Below are 26,098 nucleotides of genomic sequence, written 5' to 3'. Positions count from 1 at the left end.
CGTACTAAGATTCCCTCACTCCCACGCTCCAAACTTGGATGATTAAAAGTATGCATCTATGTCCATACTAAATCCCCAAAGTAGGAGACCTAATCTGAAAAATACTGAGCAACTGCAATTCCTGTTGATCATAGGTACTCAGCACCTGTGGAAAATCAGGACTTTTTTTTTTTTTTTTAAATGTGTGTGGATTTAGGCACTTTAACTCAGTCACTAATACTTGAAAATGTTGGCCAAAATGCATTTGTGTAAGATTGCGTCTTTCTCAAACAGAAATTGGTCCAATAAAAGAGATTACCTCACCCATCTTGCCTTTTTTAATATCCTGGGACCAACGTGGCTAATTCATCACTGCATATTCCATAGTTCCTTTCATTTCTCACTCAAACTTGTGTCCTATTGTTCCAGAAGAAAAAATATATAGTAAACCACTGGGTCATTATTTTCTGGTGTTAGGCAGTATGTCTAATTAAGTAGGGTTTTTTAATTTGTAAAATATAGTGTTCTTTTAATAATGTTGTCTTGTTTCAATTCTCAAACAGGCGCTCTGAATAAATGAGTAGCTCTGGAATATAAAATTCTGTTAGGAGAATAATTACTGAGATGACCAACTGTGTGATTTGAAAACGTTTCTTTCTTATTTTCTTTTTTATTGTTACATTTGTAATTCATAAACACTGAATGATTAAGAAGCTAGCTAAGAGCAGTAGTATCTAAAAATGAGACTCTGTAGCCAGAATGACAAATCCTTAGGCACCGCTATAAAACATACGGATCAGTAACACACAGCCATAAGAATATATTGACTGTGGCCCACACTCATCAGAAGATTGATCAATCCAGCTGACTTGCATTAATTGTGAAATAGAAAGAACGATGCGATCAATGATAGGCATGAAAGTGCAGCGGTAATGATGCCACATCTAGCTAATCCAATAATAGGGAACCTGATGTATAGCATATTGGAATTCCACTGTTCAAGCCCTGTCACAATAAAGTATATCCTGCAATTATGGGGAAAAATTGAGCAGGCAGCAGTTGAGCCAGGCTAATCAGCCAATGCCACAGTAGTTCTACTGATTAAACACTAAATTACGTGGCACTCCAGCTCTGAACTTGTCTGAATTGAAAAAAAAATCCTTGAGTTAACGTGAAAAGTTTTTGTATTTTAATCAAAGTAAACTCTGAATATTAAAATTTGCATGAGTTCATCTCATTAACTGTGAACATTTTAAACAATTTATAAATTGATCTCCTGCTGTTAGCTACAAAGAAGAAGGACCAAATGTTGAACTGAGAGGCGGGAGTATCCCATGCTTTTTAAAAAAAAAAATCAATTAGACTTGATATAAACTCAAAGAACTGTTTGGGAAAAAAAGAATACATTCAACAGGCCCCTAGAGAATTTAAATTTCGTTAACTTCTTAACTGTTTGCCTGAGGGCACCATCTTTAGTCTATGCTGAGCTTTACAAGTTGATTGGGGGAAGAGGAGTTTATTAGGCAATGGATGCAGTCGTGGACTTCAGCTAGAGCTACAGCTGGATCCATTGAATATCTAAAACAGTGGTCAAACTGTCTAACACTTCAAAAATCTCCAAAACCCACTGTATGGCTGTTTCATCACATTAATAGGAACTAAAAAGTTAAACATATAAATGCTGCAGCTCACAATTTTCAATTATTTTCTTCTACTTGATTTTAAATGTATTTATCTGAGCTCAGCTTTGCCATTTTGACACAGTGGGCAAGATAACATTTTGGGGGGGTTTTATGCTTGTTTAAGATACAGCCTTGACTGAAGGACACTGCAGATCTGTGCTGCCCCAGAAGGATCACCAGAGAGGCTGTAGCTCAGAGAAGCACAATCTCCTTCGGGCTACCCTTGTGCAGAGGGGATAAATTATCTTCTTAATCTGTTAGGATGGGAAAGCTTGTTCCCCTTGGTGAGCCTTGCTGCTTAGGCAGGTTCAGAGGGGTGATGGGACCATGAGTCTGCCTCCTCCTTAGCTTTCCTCGCTCCTTTACTGGAGTCTTTCTGAGGAGAGAAGAGTAAGCAATCCAAGTGAAGAAAGCACAGGGACTGTGTAGCTTTTGTGTGAGACTTTCTGCAGCCACACATTTTCCTGCCTTCCCCAACACAGACCCTCATACAATCTGGTTAGAATGTCGTGATCCTTAGCCCAGCCCAGATTATTAGACTTTGCCTTTCAGAATTCCACACTGAAATTTCAGTGTCAGAGCAGCTAACCAGAGTTAAAAGCCAAGTTGCCATGTTGTTACTGCTGTTTTAACCTAAGTTAAGTATCAGAGGGGTAGCCATGTTAATCTGGATCTGTAAAAGCAGCAAAGACAGTCCCTACGTAAAAGGATAAATGGACACAAATCAGCTATTAGGAATGGCAATATACAAAAACCTGTAGGAGAACACTTCAATCTCCCTGGCCACACAATAGCAGATGTAAAGGTAGCCATCCTGCAGCAAAAAAACTTCAGGACCAGACTTCAAAGAGAAACTGCAGAGCTCCAGTTCATCTGCAAATTTGACCCCATCAGTTCAGGATTAAACAAAGACTGTGAATGGCTAGCCAACTACAAAAGCAGTTTCTCCTCCCTTGGTGTTCACACCTCAACTGCTAGAAGAGAGCCTCATCCTACCTGATTGAACTAACCTTGTTATCTCCAGGCTGATTCTTGCTTGCATATATATACACCTGCCTTTCGAAATTTCCACTACATGCATCCGATGAAGTGAGTATTCACCCACAAAAGCTCATGCTCCAATACGTCTGTTAGTCTATAAGGTGCCACAGGACTCTTTGCTGCTTTAACCTAAGTTAGTTAACACAGGTTAGCTAATACAAGTTAAGAACACGCTTTTTTTTTGCACTGTAGACACTCACTTAGATATTGTCACAGCTGGCAGGCTTAGTCAGCTGTGGTCTTGTAGACTGCTGAAAGGTGGAGCAAATGGGCATACATCCTAAACTGTCTGAAAGTTACTCCATTTCACATTATTGCAGCAAGGCTGGGTTGTTTGCCTCTCTTTGGTGAAATGCAGCCCTGCTGAAAGCAAATATAACTCTAGTGAAATCAGAAAAGTTACATGAAAAATGAATTCGGCCCCATCACGCTGGCAGACTGGACAGACTATCAAAAAGAAGGGCAGAAGCCCAAATTGGTTGTATACTCTATAATTAGATTTCACCAACCCAGTAACACGTGTGAATAACTAAAGCACTATGACAGTCTTACTGTGGAGTCAAAGACAAGTCTCCTTGAGCTGTCTTTGGGGAAGCTGGACTATGTGAAAGATGGTTACTTTACACCAGAAATCACAATGAAGGACCAGTCAGTTACCCCAGGTCAATTGCACTCAGATCTCAAACCAAAGACAATGCCTATTCCCACTCCTGTAATAAACTAACTAAAGATTTATTAACTAAGAAAAAAAATATGAATTATTTATAAGGTTAAAGCAGATAAACACACGCACAAATGAGTTAGTTTTATATTTAAACAGATTAGATAAGCTTCTATAATAAACCACTATGTCCTTTAGGGTTGACCCATGCCAGGTAGCATGGGGAGCTCTTGCTTATGTTTAGGAAAGTCCAGATAGCATAAAGAGACCCAGTTTCTCCTTGTCAGGGATTTTTATTCCCTTCACCCCAGAATTCAAGCCAATGAGATCAGTTCATGTGAAGTTCTCCCATTCTTGGAGGGAATGAGGAATGTAGTCAACAAGTTCTCTGTCGTTCGATGCTACGCAATGCCTCATTTGCCTTCAGTGGGCCATCTTGTGTACAGGACCAGCACTTCACTTTAAATAATGCTGCTTTTCCTGTTTGAGTCACACAGTTACAGAGATTTACAATGCAAACACTTAATATCACTTTATACCATGGGATAGAGGTATTATAAGTAAGATTAATACATGCAGCATCCTACAAGCATTTCATGAAGTCTATATGCTGAACACACTCTTATAACACTAATACACCTCTACCCCAATATAATGCTGTCTTCGGGAGCCAAAAAATCTTACCGCATTATAGATGAAACCGTGTTATATCGAACTTGCTTTGATCCACCGGAGTGCGCAGCCCCGCCCCCACGGAGCACTGCTTTACCACGTTATATCTGAATTCATGTTATATCGGGTCACGTTATATCAGGGTAGAGGTGTATCTGTTAACTATAGTAACCTACAGGTGAGCCAGACTGGTTTCCAGCTATATATTTGTCAGCATACAGTGAGGCCCGAGGCCTTGGCATGAACTGGCACCTGGTCTGCCAGCGTCACAAGCCTAATTTAATTTAAGGTTAAATAGAAATGTCCTTGGTTTTAATGATTTCTTCTAACAATCTTATGGCATGATTCTTCCTTCATTTAGGCCAGTTTTACACTAAAAGAATTTCTTTAAGTTTATTCATTGAATTACTCATGGTTTGCATTTCTGTACTGAGAAGAGAATCTGCATTTTATTCTTTAAGCATGCTTTTGTGAGTTCTTATTTTGGATGCGCTTTGAAATATTTGGTGATACAGCCTTCCGACCCAAAGGCAAAGAAAATGACATTGCCACTGATGAGAGTTGCACTGAAGTCCTATCATTTTTTGAAGGATTTCACTTCAGTGGAAGTATTGTGTCACTGGACATCATGTGTGACACTTCCAGTGACGTATCGTATCTATGGGGTCCTTCCTTATGACACAGTGAAGTTATAACTTTCCATCAAAGTCATTTTCAGTGATAAGAAAATAAAACATCTAACTGTAATATCTATTTATATGTCAAAAAGGCAGCAATTAGTTTAGATAACCAGACAAATTTAGCTTTTAAAAATCTTTGTTAGCTGATATGCTCAAGAAAGTCTAAAAATGATGACAAAAACAATTTTGTGTCAATTGATTCAGTAGTACCTATTTTTTTTTCTATTTAGTGGAAATAGGAATAGAGCATCTGAGCTAGGTTTCACTTTTAAAAACCCATATGTTATAAACTGAATGTAGGCTTTAGAATGGAAACCTTATTGTGAACCTGATGGTAAAACAACTGTAGAGACAACTTTAAATACTCATCTAAATGAGATTTATAGGAAGCCCAGAATATTAATTTATGTTTTGATTTGTGATTGCATTAAGCATTAAATCTTAACTTTACACTTTCCTCTCATAAAGGAAAAAGACAGAATTCAAACTATACAGTGTTAAATAATTGCTGTGGAACAAACCTTCCCCTTCCCCAAGTCTTTGTTCCTTTCTTTTGTCTCTTGGGAATTCTATTAAGTTGAATACCATTTTCATGAATTATGTTCCAGCAGTAAATAAGACCTAGTGGATTTTAGTTCTTTCTGGGACAATTAATTTCAAACCAACCTGTGTAAAGGAAAGCACCGTGCTTTTGTTTTTAATAATTGCTGGAAAGCTGTGCATGCAGTATTAGAATAGAAATATTGGGTTTCCTTTTAAGTTTTGACTAATCCCAATTGACCAACAAGCTGCTATGAATAATTCTATGAATAATTCTGTGAACTTCTAGAGTTCAGATCTTATTCTTTCTGTAATAGATCATAGTATTTATTTGAGGCATAAAGTCAAAACATCTCAACATGAAGGCAAGTGTTCTTGCAGTGCAGGCATTTCCTGTCAAGACACTGAAGTAATAACAGACAACCTAAAGACATCAACAGAAAGCAATGAGCTGAGTAAGATAATGCTTTCTTGTACATTTTCTTTCCAAACCAAGCTGTTAGATACCTCCCCTTGTGTGTAAAGTTAACAATCCAGTAACTGCATGCTGCAAAAATGTAGGTACATGCTTAACTTTACAAAGTAATCCCACTGAATAAAACTAAGCATGTATACAAGTCTTTGCAGTATCATAGCCTATGACTGCCCTTAGTTGTTGTGCCATTCTTCAAGTACCCCCCAAAAAACTTGTCCTGCATTACATGTTGCTTTTTTATAATTTGCTAGAAAGCTAATCCCAGTATTTCTTTAATGGTTTTTCAGAATGTATGTTAAAAGGATCTTTACACATGGATAAAACTTAGTATGTGGAAGAATGGGACTGCAAAATTTCAATACTGGGCTTAGCATCTGATTCTCCCTGAATAGCAACAAGTAATGTGACATTCCCACAGTAAGCAGTGAACATTAATGCTGCAGGTGGAACAATATCTGCCTTACCAATTTCTAGGCAGTACCTCTGTGTTAGGGAGACTTGATTTTTAAAATAAAGTGTGTAACAATGTACAGATGTATTGATAACTCTGGAATGAAGTGAATAGAACTTCAAGTACTTGAGTGTTAAGGGTTAACATTTTCCTCTAGAGAAAAGGAGAGGTTCTTTCTCATGCCCCAAAGTATTGTAAATCAGTGGTTCTCAACTAAGGTGTACACAGAGGTCTTTCAGGGGGTACAACTCATATAGATATTTGCCTAGTTTTACAGCAGGCTACATAAAAAGCACAAGTAAAGTCAGTACAAACTAAAATGTCATATAAACAATAACTTGTTTATCCTGCTCTACATACTGTACACTGAGATGTAAGTTCAATATTTATATTCCAGTTGATTCATTTTATAATTATATGGTAAAAATTAGAAAGTAGGCATTTTTTCAGTAATAGTGTGCTGGACACTTTTTTTGTATTTTTATGTCTGATTTTGTAAGCAAGTAGTTTTCAGGTGAGTTGAAACTTGTGGGTACACAAGACAAATCAGACTCCTGAAAGGGGTACTGTAGTCTGAAAAGATTGAGAGCCACGGTTGAAAACAACCACTAGTGAAAGTAACATCCTCCAAGTTCATTTGTCAATAAGCTGGTTGAATGAGAGACTCTGCTGGGATCAATTAAGATGATGCAGATATAAAAATGAAAAGCCAATTTTCCCTCTTTCTTGCTTGCCTTCCCTCCCCATCCCCATGATCTCCCACAGTGTACTCTTGACATACAAGCCTCCAAGTCCTGATGAGCACTGAGAGCAGACAAGGTTTTGTTAATAACTTGAGAGCAGGCGAACTTGTCAAAATCATTTTTAATTATGTTAACAAGCTGCACTTTGACGTATAATCCAGACAACATGACACTTTAAATCTGGATACTATAGTATAGCATTGTCAACTGATCCAGAGCTGGTCAAATTTTGACTTTGTCAAATTGTAGGCAGACCAATGTCTTCAAACATAGGACTCGAAAACTTAGTATGCTCTCCTATGTGCATTGCTAGAATGGAATCATTTATATCTGTAGCATGAACATATGAAATAGTCAATAATTGTGTTTTAATAACTAGTCCAGTAATCTTATTTTCTACCTACCATCTCTGTTATGAAAAATATTAATTTCAGACAATGTTCTTTGATGAGGGAAAACAGAGGTTGTGCATATAGTCTTTGTATAATTGATTCAGAACTATTTCTGAAAAAGTGACTATGAACTTCCCTCCTTGGTGAAGGCTCATGTTTTTCTTGCTTATTTGTTACAGATGGCTGTTTAGACAATGATAGTAAAGCCATTTTAAATGCTGGCCATTTCATTCCTGATTTTATTTTCTGTTCAAGCTGACTATGTTTCCATTCTAACAGTTCGTTTTTTTTTAAATTTTTTTTTCCCTTCAGTCCTTTCTGTTTTTAACTTGTTTGGACAGAACTCTTTTTTCCCCCTCTTAAAAACAGATGGTGGCAACACTGTTCTCTCTAAATAAAAAACAAAACAGCTGTTAAGGTGCAAGCAGAAACTAGACCAGCAGTGTGTATCTGCTTTCAATGTTGCAAACCCTCCCTTGGCCTTCTGGAAAGGCAGGCTTCTAAACTAAACACATAGTGTCTTGTTACAAACTGTAACAGTAAAAAAAAAAAATCACAAATAATCCAAAGGTTTGATATACTGTAGATTTGGCACCCTTCCATTTTGCCATATTTAAATCCAGAGCTAATTTAAGTAAAATTTATTGCATGCTAATAACCATAAAATATTATGAGGGAATAAAATCAATCTTGGCCCAAATCTTGGAATGCAAAACACACACACACTATAGTAGACTACTGCTTACGCAGTAGTCTCAGCTTTAGGAAGCCAAGACAGCATTTGAGTGTAATGGCCACTGTTTCCAAAGGACTGTGGCCCAGATAGTCTGTCATTCCACCAGCACCAGGTATATTCTTGGAGAGTGCATGCTGCACTTGGACCTCCTGTGTGGAAAAGGTGGTTAGCAGCCTCTTTAGCATTATCCCCCTTTTCCTATGTACCCCAGTGACACTGCTTCTGGATTCAAAAGAGCGTAGTGGGAGGGGAAGTAGGCAGGGATCTGGGAAAAATACATTGTCCCTGTGTTCACCTCATTGGAAATTTCCTGGAAAATGCAATACAGCCTGGCTTGTATTATCTGTTGTGTGAGTCACACTCTGGTCAGCCATAACCAAGAGGAGTCGCTGAAAGCGTGGGTCTAGTGGAGTGGTGCTGCAAAGATGGGGCGTGGGAGTTGCATTGGGTGTTAGAGTTAATGCAGAAGCACAGCGGATCTGTGTGATTCGTCTTGGTCTCCGTGTCAATACCTGTGGAGGCAAACCCCAGCAGAACTTTGCTGGAGTCTCCTTGCAAACATTTTCTGTGCCGGGGACTCTTCCTGTGTGTTTTACCAAAGCAAGGCCTGATCAAGGCCCAGGGGATTATGCTGCTCTGCAAAGGAAACTGTCATGGACAATTTAAATTTTGCATTTCCTATAGCTAGCTAAGGCCCAACAGACAAAAAACTTTGTTATTCAAATGTGTTTACAATGTTAGATCCTTTGCCCATACACACACACACACACACCGAGGAACCCATGCACCTCTGAGCCTTTAATTTGAAGGTTATTGCTCAATACACAAGGAAACCACTTGAATTAGTGTCCTTAACGGTCCATATTCTTTTGCAAAGTGACCCAATGGCCTAGAAAATGCCTTGTTTGCCACCTCCATGAGGCAGTTATTCAGTTTTGACATGCTTTACTGGTTTTAACCCCATTTTAGACTGATTTCTCTCTCATGCACACAGACAGCAGCCTTTGTCAGCTTTTTGCCACAGTAAAAGAAAACGAGGGGGGAGAACCAAAAAACCTGTAGGAGACCAGGGCCACCCAGAGGATTCAGGGGGCCTGGGGCAAAGCATAAAAAATAAAAAAAATTGCAATACTATATTCTCGTGGGGGCCCCTGCAGGGCCTAGGCAAATTGCCCCACTTGCTCCCTGCCAGGGGCAGCCCAGGGAAAAATAAACCTTCCGCATCTCAGCACAAATCCAGCTTTGAGAAAACTTCTTTACAAGGTGTCGCTGATTCTCAGCATCAACTAGTGCTAAAAGGCACTAAAGCTCATTAAAAGGGCTGGACAAATATTTTCCGTCAAAACTTTTTTTTGGATCGAAAACTAGGGGTTTTTTAAAAGCAGAAAAAAATCACGGACAATGTCTGCTTTCCTTCAAAATTTGTTGTGGTTTTTTTTAATTAAAAAGCTGAAATTAGTCTGCCAAAACCTGAATATGGTTTGGGGTTTCAGAAGTGTGCAGCCAAATGTTTGCTCCTTGCTGTGCTTGATTGTTTAAAGAAACACTAAAAAATTCTGCTTAAAAAAATCCAAAACTTTTGAACCACCTCAGCTTGTGACCAAACGCCTGAGCCCATCCAATCAGAGATTTTTCCAGGTTTCTCACACTCTGCTGGCTTCCTTGACTCATATCTGTCTCCATAACTTTGGGTTCATTTAGGTTAGAACATAAGAACAGCCATACTGGGTCAAACCAAAGGTCCATCCAGCCCAGTATCCTGTCCACCGACAATGGCCAATGCCAAGTGCCCCAGAGGGAGTGAACCTACAGGTAATGATCAAGTGATCTCTGCCCTGCCATCCATCTCCACCCTCTGACAAACAGAGGCTAGGGACACCATTTGTTACTCATCCTGGCTAATAGCCATTAATGGACTTAACCTCCATGCATTTATCTGTTTCCTAGAGACTGACTCCATGAGGTCCCTCACAAACTGGAGACAGTTACTGTGGGTTTGTCTTTAGTATAGCTTATGTACAAACTCCACGAACTGAGCATTTGAGCTTGTTCCAGAATCTGGGATGAGCCTATGTTGTGAAAACTGACATGCTCAAAATAGCACATGCATGTGAATGGACACAGGGTGCTAAAATTAAATTAACCCAGGGGTTCTCAAACTGGGGGTCGGGACCCCTCAAGGAGGTCGCGAGCTGTCAACCTCCACCTCAAACCCCGCTTTGCCTCCAGCATTTATAATAGTGTTAAATATATAAAAAAGTGTTTTCAGTGTATGGGGGTGGGGGTTGCACTCAGAGGTTTGCTATGTGAATGGGGTCACCAGGACAAAAAAGTCTGAGAACCACTGAATTAAATCCTCTGAAGCCTCAGGGAATGCCGGGATGGGGGGAGGGGGAAGTGTCTCCCTTGGTAGGGTCAGGAAGGAGGTAGGTGGTGCAGGATATTGCTCTTCTCATGTGATCCCTCCCCCAGTGGCTAATTTTAAATGAAGCTACTCTCTCCTGACATGAATCTACCTATGGCACTGAAATTAAATATAGACTATAATTTGGCATTTGAGAAGTAAAACAGATGCTAGCCCTAATGGAAAAGCTAACAGCTTGGCTCTTCTGCAAGTCTCAAACTGCTGAATGAGCTTTAGGGTAGGGAAGGCTGTGCCTCCCAAACAGCCTGGCCCTGCCCCCTGTCTGACTCCCCTACTTCCTGCCCCCCAACTGCCCACCCCCCTCAGAATCCCCGACCTATCGTGTTCCTTGCCCCTTCACCGTCCCCCAGAGACCCACCACCACCACCCTGGGACCCCACCCCTGCACCCTGTCCCCTGACTGCCCCGACCCCTATCCACCCCCCCACTGAGTCCTGACAAACCCCCGGAATGCCCACAATCCAATCCCCCCATTCCCTGTCCCCTGACCGCCCCCCACCACCTCTGCCCCCTCCCTGTGTCCTGACTGTCCCCAGGACTTCCTGCCCCTTAGCCAACCCCCCCGGCTCCGTCCCCTTACCCCTGGCGCCCCGCTCACCCAGAGCCTTAGTGCATCGTATCCAGTAGTGTCAGGGCCGCCCAGAGGATTCCGGGGGCCTGGGGCCATCGGCGGCAGGCAGCTCTGGTGGACCTCCCGCAGGCACGCCTGCGGGAGGTCCACCTGAGCCGTGGGACCGGCAAGCAGCAGGGGTCCCCCCGCGCAGCGAAATGTCTAGAGCCGGCCCTGTTCAGCAGTGGGGGGCCCTTCCGTTCTGGGACCCGCCGCTGAAGTGCCCCGAAGATCCGCGGCGGGGGCCCTCCGCGGGCGAATTACCACCAAAGCGGGACCCGCCGCTGAAGTGCAGCCCACTCTTCAGCGGTAATTTGGTGGCGGGGGCCCCCACCACGGTTATTCGGGGCACTTCGGCGGCGGCGGGTCCCTGAACGGAAGGGCCCCCCGCTGCTGAATTACCGCCAAAGACCGGGTTGCACTTCGGTGGCAGGTCCTGCTTCAGTGGTAATGCGATGGCGAGGGGTCCTTCTGCCCCGGTGCTGAAGGACTCCCCCGCCAGCGAAGACCGGGAGCGGAAGAAGCTCCGGGGCCCAGCCCCGCAAGAGTTTTCTGGGGCCCCAGAGCGAGTGAAGGAGCCCGCTCCAAGGGCCCAAAAAACTCTCGTGGGGGCCCCTGCGGAGCCCGGGGCTTGGGGCAAATTGCCCCTCTTGCACCCCCCTCTGGGCGGCCCTGAGCAGTGTCCCTGAACAGCGGTGTGGCATGGCTCCGGCGGGGCTCCTGAGCTCCGCCCCGCTCAGAACCACATATAAGGCGGCGGGGCTGGGAGATCAGGAGTCCCGCCGGAGCTACAGTGCACTGCTGTTCAGGGACGCTGCTGGATCCATTGAGGCGCCGTGTGAGGGGCAGAGGCAGGGTCGGGCTAGGGCGGGAGCCTCGCCCATTCTCTTGGGGGCCCCTGCGGAGCCTGGGGCCTGGGGCAAATTGCCCCACTTGCCCCCCCCTCTGGGCGGCCCTGTAGGAGACTCTTTTTGAATGACCTCCTGTCTAAAAAGATTATTCCAAAGACTCCCCAAACACTGGAACTGCAGTTCTGTTCCACATGGACTAGAATACAACCTCCATTAATCAACCAAATTTTGTGTGTCCTTTGACTAGATGCTTAAGGCAAATTACACTGTATTCCATTAGAAGTTGCTGACTTACACACCAGTTAATTTGGATATTAGATACTTTTCTCCCAAAAAAGTGTGTGAACTGTTAGATGGCTTGATTGAATATCAGGCACTATACATTCCTACACACAGATAGATATATTCAGATATATAATGTAACTGTGGAGGTTATATTATACAACCTCATTGCCATGTTGTTCTGCATGTTCTTCCTGTTCCTCATTGTCTTTAATTTTGTACTAAAAACATAAAATATTATACTTCACTTATACCCACATTTACTTTGACATAGTCTTATGAACCAGTCATGCTATATGGATGTTACCTTTTAGTGCTGAAGTGTAATAAAATATTGCACTTTGTTTCTGTATATATTTACTACATTCCTCTCCCTAGTCTACCAAAGTTTTCATATAATGCCTATCACAATTGCAACTGTTATTGGCATTATAAAATTTGAGTACAAAACAATTATTGTGCAGATACCTTTCTAAAAACTGTGCAAGTAACATCACGCAGCGAGATAGAAAGGATGAGAACTCAAGTGCTGCTTAATCTGTCACAGTAAATGAGATAAATGAGATTTTTACTTAAAATATAAAAATTGATCCTAGTGTTTTAGGCAGTTAGATTAAAAGAATTGCTTTTACATCACATAACATTAAAAGTGTTATATATTCAATTAATAAACTAATTCAGAGATTGAACATTTGCTAACTTTGGAAAGAAATATAAGGTGGTTTAAATTCTGAAATTCACAAGACTAAGGTGCGACAAGCTCCTATGCAGCCACACTGGACAGTAGGAGGAGTATAATTACCCCCCAACACATACACACACTGAGTGCGTATCCCAAGATTAATAGTGCCACAACTCGGTATGCTGCTTTGTTCTCTTTGTACACTTAAAGTTGTGGGTTTTGCTCAATTCAGCCCAAAGCCATACCAACATCCATGTGTGTTCATACGGCAAAGTGACTGCAATGTGACATAAGGGCTTGTTCTGCTCTATCAAAAAACAGATGAATGAAGCTAGAGAAACAGAAATTGCAAGCCAAAATCTCAGCAAAGGGGTCGAAGGAGCTGAGCAGAGGTAGATCGACAGTCAGGGGCTTCTGGGAAGAGATTGGAGATATCTTCACAATTGTGGTGATTACTTGTGATTGCACACCTTCACTGCAGTTCCCTTGAGGTCTTTCTTCTAGCTCAGAGTATGGTGGCTACCATGCTTTTAACACTAATAGAGGTTGGTTGAGGGGTGAACATGAAACATGTTTAAGGGAAAACCTGCAGGTGAGCTGGAGGTAGGTCAAGACAAGCCCTTAGTTTTGATCGCATGCAAATAGCACACGGTAGCCTTGTATGAATAATATGCACATTTTTGTTTTGATGAAGTTTAAATCTTCAAATGAGCGAATCATTTAGATTCAGGGGTACTGTATTATATGCATCATAGCAGATTTTGCCATTTTCTGCAAGGATTTTGAAATGGCATTGGTGCATTGACCTCTGGGGGAAAAAGCTTGAAATCGTACATATATTCTTTATTGGTTAATAGAATCTTTTTTATTTTACATGTTTTTAACATTTTTTTAAAAAGATACATATGAGGAATAAATCTAACAATACGATTTGAAAGGTTTTTTAAACATATTAGAGTGGGAGAATTGGTCTATCAGTGAGTGCATAAAGCTTGAGGAGCTGGTTAATTTACAGTTTTGGAGGGAATGAATGTTTAAAAGAGTGTCTAGGAGTGTGTTCTGAAAGGGCTGGCATAGTACCAGTGTAACACACTGCAATTGTGACAATGTGAGTTCAAATTCTAGGACTTGGGATGTGGAGGTTAACTCTGTGCTGCTTAGCCTGGCAAGAGCAGTTTATACTCGCACCTGGATGAAAGAAACTCCATTGCTCTGTTGAGCATTGCTTAAAAAGACAGTATTAGCCAACCATTACACAGTGGTATCTGAATCATCTCTGTATAATCCCTGTTCTTGGCACAGGAGATATGTGCAGGAAAATGCTGACTTCTTATTGGCTTCTTCTGTACGTTGACAACAGTAGCATCTGTTGGCCAGTCTGTTTGTAGTGGAAAGTGGTGTGAAGGATGTGCGGTCATTAACTCAAATATAGAGTGCCCGCCCCAATGGACCTGATATTGTAGAGTCTGATGATGTCCTGGAAGCTAATACTGTGCTCAGTTTAGATTAAATAAACTTCAGAGGAAAGCAAAGGATTTATTGGTGTTTATTTTAGGGTGGAGGGGGGGAGGGGACAGACAGGAGGATGATTGGATGTTTTTTAAGAGCAGTGAATTTAGTGCTGTTGAAAGGTTTTGAATTGACAGCCCTGGAAACTGTAGCTCTCTGTTTAACCATTGAAAAAGCCCATTTAAAGCACAGGTGATCAGCCTCAACCCTGACCTGATGCAATAAACTCTAAGATATAAGAAAGTTTGACAGTCAAGTGTACTTGTGCTAAAAAAAAATAAAAATTAAACCTATCCAACAAAAATGTGGTGGAAACAAATACATCAGAACCTTTAATGACAAGCTACAGATGAATTCAAGGAGATAAAAGAGCATCTAAATACAGAACAGGATAAAAATTCTGCATCTTGGATTGTGATATTCTTTACTCATTAATTATATAGAAAATCAACTGAGAAATTTCTGTAAGCTTAGATTGGCAATAAAAGGATAAGCAAAGTTCCCAACCTAGGAGATGGGAAGGAGGGACTAGATTTTGAATTTCAGAGGCTGGTGAGAGAACTTTCGGAGCTGTTCTTTGTTGGGCAAAAGAAAAGAATAGTAATGATACTGTGATGCAAGGAAGACTCTCCAGAACCAAAATCTGAAACTTGATAGAATTTGGTTACCTGCCCTCTTAGATGCCATAGAAATTGAAGTTAAAACACAATCATACAGTATGACACAACCTAAAGCTATGAGGGCTGGATTCACAATCAGATGAAAGCATTAAGGCTGCTTACTGGTCGTGATCCAGGGAGATCTTGGATTTATTTTGGGGATCTGGATGGCTCTTCCCTATCCAGTAGAGTGCAAACTGCAAGGAGGTATCACAATGCTGAGGGACCAAGTAGGAAGCCCAAGATCCTGGAATAGCCAGTGGGACTGTCTTCTGTCTTCTGTAACTTGTACAGTATCTAGCTGAATGGGGCTCCCATCCTGAGAAAAGCCCTAGATGCTAACTTAATACAAATTATAATGTACGCTGGAGGTTGGATGAAACCTCACTGAAGCTGGTGACATAAAATGAATATAAAGTTTTTTACTTTTCTGTGGTTAGGTAAGAGATATTAAGGGTTCCAGTGCTATTCCCCATTAAAAAGGTAAACAGAAATGTTAAACTGTGCCAGATGCTCCTAACATTACTGAGAAGTATTCACCCTACTCAATGTAAACCTGCAACTTTGTGGGACAGGAAAAATATATATCCTAATAGACCTTAGTATGTGACCATCTCTAAAGTTATTTTATGCAACAAGGTTTCTTTAGAGCAGGGGTCGGCAACCTTTCAGAAGTGGTGTGCCAAATTCACTGTAATTTAAGGTTTCCCGTGCCTTAACATTTGTAGAAGGTCTCTCTCTTTCTGTCTATATTATATAAATAAACTATTGTTGTGTTTAAAGTAAATGAGGTTTTAAAAATATTTAACAAGCTTCATTTAAAATAAAATTGAAATGCAGATCTTATCAATTTAGTGTGATCCTTGCCTGGGATCCTTGTCTGGGGTTCTAGCCACCAACCCTGCTCAGCCCGCTGCCGGTCTGGGGTTCCATTTACTCAGCCTGCAGCGGGCTGAGCGGGTCGGTGGGGGGCTGAGTGACTCAGTCCGCTGCCAGTCTGGGGTGACAGTAGCACTCAGCCTGCTGCCAGTCTGGGGTTCCGGCTGCTGGCCCCTTGCCAGTTGGGGTCCCAGCTGCCAGCCTCACTCAGCCTCCTGCTGGCCTCAGTGAGCAGAACCCCAGGCCGGTAGTGGGCTGAGGGGGGCCAGCGGCCGGGACCCCAGCTGGCAACGGGGAAGCAGCCGGAACCCCAGAGCAGCGCGTACCATCAAAAACGGCTTGTGTGCCACCTTTGGCACATGTGCCGTCGGTTTCCGACCCCTGCTTTAGAGAATCTTTAGCAATATCTGGGAAATATCAGCTGTTTCATTGTGGCACATTGTAGTACCACCATTAAGAATGTATTACTAATTGTACTTGAACATTCTTTGTAATACATTTTAAAAGTACGTAAAAGCAGCTAGTGTTGGGTTTTTTGGGGAGATTTTTTGTCTTTTTTAAGAGCTGGATTGTGTCTGTGCCCTACTTGATTTAGCAAGGGAGTAATTTTGGCATCACCCTACTCTGTTGCTTGATCTACATAGCTATTTGATGCTACTATGTTAAAGAGCACAGGCTCTTGTTTTCTGGGTATTTGCTGTAATGTGTAGTGATTGGAGCCTTGGTCTTGCTCCTCGTTCTCTTCACGTGATGGCCAGGGACAGAATAGAAGTAAGCTGCACTGTTTCAAGGACTATAGAAACTTATTTCCATTTGGCATAAGAGAAGAATAGCAGAAAAATTTTGGCTGTCCAAATAATGATTCCTTCCCAGGGATACTTGTGGAGCAGAGCAATTACTCCTCACTCAGGGTTAGGCTCATTCTAGCCCTAAATGAAATGTAAATATTGTAACTTTATAGGACTGTAGTTTTTCACCATATTCTGGTCAGTAACACTTGGACACACTGAACCAAATGTAGCTGTGGTGTATCTTCATTGTCATAAATGGAGTTACCGTAGGGTTAAAATTTGTCCAATAATCTTTAAGACATGCTGTCACTCACAACAATGTTCTGTTGACTTAATGCTATTTCAATATGTGGCATGTATTACAGTGCAATGGACCTTGATTCACAAAACAATTTTACCAAATATTTTCCTGTTTTGTGAACATTAAAAAATAATCTACCATGAGTTCATAATCCATAGCTCCTCTTTTTAATAATGCAGACAATAATTAGGTAGTTGAGTAAAAGTTCCCATAAAAATATTACACACTTGCTTCTGCTACAGAGAATAAACCTTCTTGAAAACTGGTGCAAACTGCAGCTATGTGTTGACCTTATTGTAGGAACTGAAGAAGGCATCACATCATCTTGCCCCCACCTCTTGGGGACTGTGCATGTAATAACCTCATGTAATAACCTCATGACTCCCTGAAGGGTCATTACAGCAGGTTCTCAAACTGTGGGTCGAGGATGGCTGCCTAAATAAATATGAGGGGTAGCCGTGTTAGTCTGGAACTGTAAAAGCAGCAAAGAATCCTGTGGCACCTTATAGACTAACCCACGAAAGCTCACGCTCCAAAACGTCTGTTAGTCTATAAGGTGCCACAGGATTCTTTGCTGCTTTTAAATAAATATAAAATAACTCAACTGTACTATGTTTTGCAGTTTGTTGTTAAAGAACAATCACACACATAATCACAATACCAACCCATATCTCATTTGCAGGCCCTGATCAGAGATTTACCCCAGAAGTTCACGTTCTATTTCTAATGGGTCTTTACTGAATAAGCAGTATTCAAATAGCAGCTGGTGCACAAGAAAAATAATCCGCTGGTACCTTTAAACAATAAACAGTACTTTGTTGTCCTTTATGTGAGAGATACAAAACAGGTACCTTCTATATACAAACTAGAAATAACAGCTAGAAGGGAAGAAGCAAAATAAATAAATAAATTCACTGCATTTAGTTCAACCCAGAGGCATGCCACAACAAAGGTCATAGAGGGTTAAGAAACCACGTATTTCCAGATTGGAGGACATGCTCAAAGTTTCTCTCTCAGGTCTCTTGGTCATAAATTAAATATGTTATGGCTTTCAGTGCCACTAGTCTATCTATACAGGTTTACATATTACAAGTGCATTATTTATATTTTTCCACTAAGTGCTAAGGGTTGCCAAAGTCTTTCTCTTAAGCTAGTACAGTTAGCAAATGAGACAAAATGAAAGACAGCAAATTTAGTACTGGTTAGGTGGATGGAGAGCAACCTTTAGTATTTATGCCTTTGAGGGAGATGCAAATTTCCAATGCTTATCCTTTTAATTTCATAATTTAGTTAACATACTGAACATGATTATTCACATAAAAGCAAGTATATTTTGTTTGTTTCTTTCGCTTTGCCCTCTTAATTCTGTCCTAATAATCCATTATCATGTAATCATGCTGTATATTTTGTCCCAGGGAAGTTTGGTCTGTAAAACTTTAAGGAATTCTCCATTAGCATATCTACTTCTTGCACCAGCTTCCCGCTTCCACCTCTGGAATAATTGGAGAGAAAGGGTATTCCAGGGGGTGGTGGAGATATACAGGACAAAGCAGTGCCCCAATCCACTTTTTGCAAAAGGTCTCTGGGGATCTATATGTACATACCACATGTATGCTGGTGGGAATGAATTGTTTAACCATTAATGCTGGGATTTTCAAAAAGGGCCTAGAGAAGTTTTCACACACACACCCCCCCTCGCCCACCCTCACAATGACTTTCACCCAGAAGCCAGATAACGTTTTTCTGCTCTCAAGTGGAACCTATTTCTTGTTTCTAGTCCCAGAAAGCCCCTATGATGCTAAGGATTTTATGGCTCCCTCTGGACTTGTGGTAGTTGAAGAAGCTGGCTTTATAACTGTAGGGATACAAAACTTAGTCCTCATTACTTTTACAGAACATCTAACCATTTTTCGAAAATCTATTTTTCCTTTCAACATGTGTCATATACAGAGTACCTATTGGTTTGGTGTGGTATCAGTTGGCACTAATTTGGGATTACCTTCATAGCACACTCAGTGCTTCAAAGTAGTGACAATGGAGACATCCCCAATACCTGAGAGTGTAGCTTTGTACCACACTGCAGCATCTAGTTATTCTTGCCCTGTGTATAGACAGGTAGTTCAGAATACAGCAACAGCCCTATGGCTGTGGCTATTTCTGACCAAATTCCACTGAGGCTGGCATTATAAGGGCAGATAGAAGGGTGAGAAATGCACTCAGAATAGAAATTAGTGGGTAAAGCAGGCTGACTTTTACACTCTTTCCAGTTTGTGACACTTCCTGGGGATACCTACGGTTGTGAAGCATCTTGCTATGGCCTGTCCTTAGCCTGAGGAAGCCACGTCTGTGCCTGCCATGGGTCAGTTCCCTGAGTTCACAGGCAACACCAGCACTCCCGTCAGCCTACATAGGCTCCTCTGTACCTCTGCAGGTTAGTGATAGGTATGCTCCAAGCTCTCGAGTGTCCCCAGCCCTTGTTCTACTGGACACCCTTGGCATTCACAGAGTCCCTGCTCCCAGTACACCCCAGTTTACCAGATAGACCTCAATCACCATTCCCCTTAAAACAGAGCACTTAGATAAATTTATAGTAGAAATAAGTAAAAAATGCTTTTAACCAAACTAGAGATTCAAGTGATAGCAAGTAGAAATATTGGAAACAAATAGTTACATATACAATAAAATAACATGCACTCCAGAGCCTAGACCAGGCTTATTGAGAGGCGTCGCCACCGAAATGCCCCTGAAATTCAGCGGCATTTCGGCGGATGCTCCACCGCCGCCATGGTCCTTTGTCTGGCACCCGCCAGACGAAAAGGTTGGGGACCACTGGCCTAGACTTACTGAACTAGTTACTGTCATGTGTTACAGGGCTAAGCTTACCCCAATTCCTTTCAGTGTATTACATCCAGCCTTGGCTGTGATCTTCTGTTCATGAGACAAGAGACACTGTCAGCTTGTCTCATGAGTAGAAAAGATCCAGGATGCTCCCCATATCCCCAGTTATGCCCCCACCCCCCAAAAAAATTGTCTTTACTCATAAACAGGATGCTTCATGCTGGTTATGTTCTCCTGTGTGCCTCTTTTTCTTGTTGATTTCACAATCTCTTGATCAGCATTTGGCTGAGATTGTATCTAGGCCTCCATTATGAAGCATATAACACACACATGACCAACCAGAGAGAGGGAGAGCAGTGTCTCTTCACACCTGCCTGACGAGCACATTTACCACCTTCTGGTGACCTGTCTGAATTCACATATCTTAAGAACATAATTTTCAGTACAGATACATAATTCCTTAAACATTTTCTGTACCTACGTTTCCCAGTGATAGATGACCAGTGGGTGCATAGTGGAGACCACACATGCCACCTACTGGTAGACTTAATATGCACACATCTGACCCAGAGGATCCCTGTGAAAACTCTGTGTACATCTACACACTCTGCTAGTAGTCACCAAGATGTTCCAGGGTCACACAGGTAAACTTCAATATGTATTTCAAATATGTTTTTGGCTAGAGTAGTTTTGTTTTTAAGTAAGTTGCTTTTTGTTTACTTTGCTGGTCAGATGGGTTGTAGGAGTTTTAAATGAAGACAGATAATCCATAATCATCCTCTCCTTACACCCTTGTGTGGACTTGTGCATTTTTGATCTTTCAATCTTCTCTGCACCCATCAGTTTACTCCTCCACCATGTATAAATGCTTCATTTCACTCCTACACGCCACTTTCTAGTCCTGGTGTCTACAGTGTTTGATGTTTTTCAGCAAGTTGTTTAAAAATTTCCTAATTCAAACGGTCACTACTTGATGGCCCTCCAAATGATTGTCATCTAATTAAAACAGATAATTATGTGCTTAAATAGCAACTACTAACTATTTTCCTTTTTCAGACTTTTACAGACAAGTTTGAGGGTTGGATTTTGTTTTTGTTTTCACTCCTCTGTCCCTCCCAATTTGCCTTCAAATGTCCTTGATAAATGTATGGAAAGTTGCATTTTTATATTTGTCTAAACGGGGCGCTGTGAGGTGAGAGGCAGAATGGAGTCCATAGAGAAGGTGTCTTCCCATAGCTTCAGACAATTGCGGGGGGGTGATGCACTGTTCTTCATGATGATACATCTTAAAGCTACAACCTAGATATTTCATCTACCTTTCCCAACTGTGGCAGAGTGGGGAGCAAAGATGAATTGTGTTTTATTCTCTTGACAACTTTGGATAAGATTCCAAATGAGTAAGATAGAACAGTCAATAGCTGTTTAAAATTTTAATTATCTCTATATTTTAGCTAAATGATGGACAATCATTTACAGTCACACCAAGCTGGTGTGGCTGTTGAAATGAGAGGGGATTATAAATGCCTCGTAGATGTACACATTTCATCAGAGACCAGTGTTGTGTTGAAACATGTATGGGCAGGGAAGAGTATGTAGGGCAGGTGGAAGTATATCAGAGGAGCAACAGTTCCCAACCGGGAAGTGAAGACGATCTAACTCCAGATCTCCTGTGCTATAAAGTAAATAGCAAGTTATTATTTTTTTAAATAAGTTAACTATCACCAGTGTTCTAAATCCTCTATTTCCTATTGATCTCTATGCGGATGAAGAGTTGTCTATATTATATTGTAACTACTTTTTCTTTTTACTATTAATACTAATATTAGTATTTAACTGGGGGATCCAAGTATTTCTACAATCAGAGATCAGGGGTCCATTGTGCTCTGTACATAGACATATAACAAAATACAACCCCTGTCCCAAAGAGCTTGCCATATGAACATATGACCAGAGATCACAGGTGGTTATGACAAAGCAGTGAGGGAAAGGACAAAGGAGCAGGGCAACCATTGTGTTGAGTGTAATAAGCAGCATTGCACTGCACTAGCATCCTGAAAACTGATGCCTCCATGAAGCTTTTTTCATTAAACTATCTACTGTGTATGTGTGTTTATGCAAATTGTATTGCTTTTGATTGATGAGTACATATGTTGCTGTTTCTCAGGATTTATTATTTTTAAAGGTGTTTGCTAAAGATGTGCCTTGGATATTGAGTATCTAAGACTGACATTACTTATGATTGGACAAAGGAAGGTGACTAGAGAAATGTTGCAGAGGTGGCATTAGCACAAATGTTGTGAACTCTTTATCCCTCTATGTAGTCAAATTTTCTAAAGGAAAACAATGTGGTGTAATGGACAAAGCACTGGTCTGGGAATCAGAAAACCTTAGTTCTCCTGGCTCTGCCACTGGCCAGATGAGTGACTTGGAGCTAATAATTTACCCTCCATGTGCCTCCATTTCCACCTATATAAAAGCAGTTATAATGATACTTACCTCCTTTGGGAACTGCTTTGAGATCTACATAGCACTGTGTAAAAACTAGCTGTTGTAATGATGGAGATTATTTATGACATGGATTCTGCAAATGCTTACATGTGGGAATAGCTTTATGTTCATCTGTAGTTCTAGGTAGACTCAGTGAGACTACACACATGGGTAAAGTTACCCACTTGTGTTAATGTTTATAGGACCATTGTCTAAAATCAGGAGTACTCACCATTTTACCTGGTATCAGTTAAGTGAAAATTATAATTATTCCAACCCTCCCTCCCCCCAAAAAAGACCGTAAAAATCAAACAAAAAAATCAAGTCCCCAGATTCACTCCAGACTTTTTTAGAAACGTAGTTACATTTTATAAACAACACTAACAGATGGACCCAGAGAGGATTCAGATCTAAAATGAACTCTTGGGACTTACATAAGTATATTTACAGTGTAGTCTAATATAATTTTAACTAAATTTATAACGGGTGTGAAAAGCACCAAGTTTGAAAAATGGAATAATTACTCTCCAAGACACAGTCACTTTAGCTGTACTTAATTTTACTCCTTGGGGGAAAATTTATATGTAGACCAATGATAAATACCTTTCTCCTCTTTGTGCTATGTTAGAGAGACTACAAACAACATGTGCATAGATCTTTTTTGTGCTGTGTAATTTTCTTTCTGGCATAGGGGATTTATTGTTGTACCTTTCATATAAGGAAGGAAAGTTATGCTTTTTATTTATTAGAGTTTTTTCCATTGCTAAGTAGGACAAAGGTTTTAGAATTTCATAAATACGTTTGCTTTTGTTTGAAAGAGGTTTTTGGTTTTTTGGTCAGCAGCAGCCAGGGGAATAAAATACCTTGTGTTGATGTGTATTGCTTCAGACTTTACCCTCTTGTAAGTGCCTGCTTGGCATAGTGGTATCCAAATGTATTCTGAACCTCTGAATGTAGCGTAAAGAAGTATTACTGCATATTTCTTTATTTAGTGTCTTGTGAATTATATTTGTCATGCAAGTTTTTATGGAAAAAAGAAACTACAATGATTATACTTACAAAGTTAATGATATTCAGTAAGGTGAATAATTACAACAGTTTTGAATTATTTTCTTAACTAATCTTCACAAAACCTAGGCAAATGGTTCAGCCCATGCCACAAAAACTAAAACTCGATAATTATATGCCATATTGTACCACCTATCTGTTGAAAAACCCAAATGGGGGCAGGGGGCAGGAGCCCTGTGGACTTTCTCTTACATGATCCCCTTAGCAGAATGGGTCTAGGGGGCAATAAGGGATATAAGGGATATAATCCTTCATACCCACAGAATTCCCAGCCTTTCCATTCTGCCTTGATGGACCCACTTTACCTCTAGTAGCATAGTTATCTCACAAGTTGTGCTGTCAATGCCTGAACATTCCCATGGAGTCCTGATGGGGACCCAGCAATAATAACCTCATATTTGTTATATCTGAAACATGTAGGGATAGTTCACTCACCAATTCCTCACTGGCCTATGTCTCAAATTTAATGCTGGATCTTGGAAACCTATTGGAATGGGAGAGGAACAGGAAGGAGAGGGATATTCACTGGAATCAGTTCTACCCATTTCCAGTACCATTAAGATTAGTTTCCCACCACTAGCAGATGTGGAAGGGATCATAGGGATCTGTTGATTTAATTCTTCCCATGATTAATATTTTACTTGTATGGTGTGCTGTGAAAATGTTAGCTTGTTCATGTGCTACTTGGAGTTGTAGTGTGGATGTGTGAACCATTTTAGGTATTAAATCCAGGAAAAGTCCTGTCTCTCTTTCTCTTAGACTGAACTCAATTGGCTTTTTTAAAAAAGGTTTTAATATATTTTATTTGGTTTAAATTTAAGGAAAAACATTTAAAAATGCTTCTACACTTCACAGGTCCACTTTAGACAAAGTGGAAATGGTAAAATTATCATAAGAGGAAGTCTGCTCTTGTGATGGTTGACTTGACTCAAAAAGGGAAGTACAGGATTTTTTTAAGATAGTTTGTCTCATGAAACAGCCATCTAAATTTTGTATATCAAAGAGGTTTGAATAGTTCAGAGACCCTTCAAATAAAGCGTCTGAATTTCTGATACTTCCTTGAACTGGAGATTTACCTCCACTTTCTTTGGAGTTCACCCAGTTGCTAATTATGTATATGTTGTGCCATTACTTTGTGTGTACATCAAGTGCAATTGTGATGAAAGATAATTACAGTCATTGGAGGTATACTGTGGTGAGATGTCACCTACGTGCCTCAATGTGGCATGGAGGGGACTTGATGGGACAGCCCTAGCAGCAAGGGGGAGAGAGTCTTGCTGAGGGACAACAGGAAGCTCCTCCCACATCCCCTGCCTTGGAGTTTCTGGCAACAGTTGTGGGGGAAGGGGTGCTGATTGGTCAGCCCCCTCCAGGTCAAGGATTTAACCTGGAGCAAGGGCCAAGTAGAGCCTCTTTCAGCTCTGTTCCAACACTCACTCTGCTCATCCGGAACTGGGAATCCAGCTTGGCAGATGCTTCAGGTCTAGCTGATCACACATTTGAAGGTCAAGAAGGAATTTTTTGTTCCCATAGGGCCAGTTAGCAGAGATCCAGGGAGCTTTTTGCGTTCCTCACAGCACCTTAAAGCCACAGTAAGTTAAGTAGAAATGTGTGTAGTACCTAACTGATGTATTTGGTTGAGCTGTTAATTTTTCACAGCTTGCATCTGGTTTCCAATACAGTTTAAAGGAAAAAATGAGCAATTCCCAGGGGTAAAAGGCCTGGAATTTTGCTGATTGGCCTGGGGCTCATGGAATAGGGTCAGACATTGTGGCACTAAGGGGGCCAAGGTCCCCCACCTTTCTGCACCTTGCAGGGGAGTGGGCAGCGTGCTAGAACTCAGAAAGAGCTGAGTCCTGGGCAGTAGGCTGAAGAGAGCATACCTCGACTAATTACAGATCATATGACTGGAGACGTGTAACCCCCTTACTGGAATCTCTTAAATGCCTGATATAGAAGAGTATGGGTGATGGGCAGGTAGCTTCCCTCCCATATGTTTAACTTTAATAAAAGTTGGTTCTGTCATTTAAAATCCATCCATGTGTCTGACCTCATTTTGTTGCTGTGTCCGGTTCAATAAATGAATATGAGTTATTGTTTACACCCAGTAGAACTACAATGGTGCTTTGTGGTAGCTATGTACTTTGCCTTATGTAATCAAAGAACAGTAAATGAGAAAACAAGACTTTCTTCTTGACACAAATGTCCCCCAAATCCACAATGCAATAAAACGTCCTTATAAATTTTACCTTATTATTTTCCTGTGCTTTACCTTTCAAAAGAGGTATGCCTTGTTTCAATCTGTATTTTTTTCTCTTTGTAGATTTCAAGACAACAGATGAGTTGTGAAAGAGAACCACTAAGGGTAAGTGCAACAATATGCAGAATGCTCTTCCCTACTCTACAATAAGCAGACTCTTACTCATGTCACAACAAAAAGTTCTCTTGAAAAATGGACTGAAGCTTTCGGGTTCAAGAGAGGAACATATTCATCTCAGCTAATTTACTATTGATTGTGTTAGTTAATATTGTATATCTTATCATGAAGTACAATTACAGTATGGATGGATTTTTCTTATATAATTTATTTGGATTTGGCTATGAATACTTTTTTTCGGGAATTTGTCTGACACTCAGGTCCTTTTATTTATGTACAAGATGAAG

General features: G+C 40.9%; 1 protein-coding gene and 1 long non-coding RNA gene across 11 annotated transcripts in view; one reads left to right on the top strand and one right to left on the bottom strand.

The window, feature by feature from the left end:
- Positions 1 to 26,098, top strand: part of RBFOX1 (RNA binding fox-1 homolog 1) — a 2,697,109-nt gene that overhangs the window by 2,048,839 nt on the left and 622,172 nt on the right. For all 10 annotated transcript variants that reach the window (XM_050966439.1, XM_050966435.1, XM_050966438.1 and 7 more), the window contains exon 6: positions 25,758 to 25,799. In XM_050966439.1, the coding sequence (XP_050822396.1) occupies positions 25,758 to 25,799 (42 nt within the window). The remainder of the gene's footprint in view (positions 1 to 25,757; positions 25,800 to 26,098) is intronic.
- On the bottom strand, positions 603 to 11,149 carry LOC127057617 (uncharacterized). The gene is made up of 3 exons (XR_007776139.1): positions 11,076 to 11,149; positions 2,903 to 3,062; positions 603 to 2,037 (listed from the first exon to the last, which is right to left on the bottom strand). It is a non-coding gene; the product is annotated as an uncharacterized LOC127057617 (long non-coding RNA).

This window comes from Gopherus flavomarginatus, chromosome 9, assembly GCF_025201925.1.
Source record: "Gopherus flavomarginatus isolate rGopFla2 chromosome 9, rGopFla2.mat.asm, whole genome shotgun sequence".
NCBI classification, from domain to species: Eukaryota; Metazoa; Chordata; order Testudines; family Testudinidae; genus Gopherus; species Gopherus flavomarginatus.
This window is presented reverse-complemented; position numbering and strand designations above follow the sequence as displayed.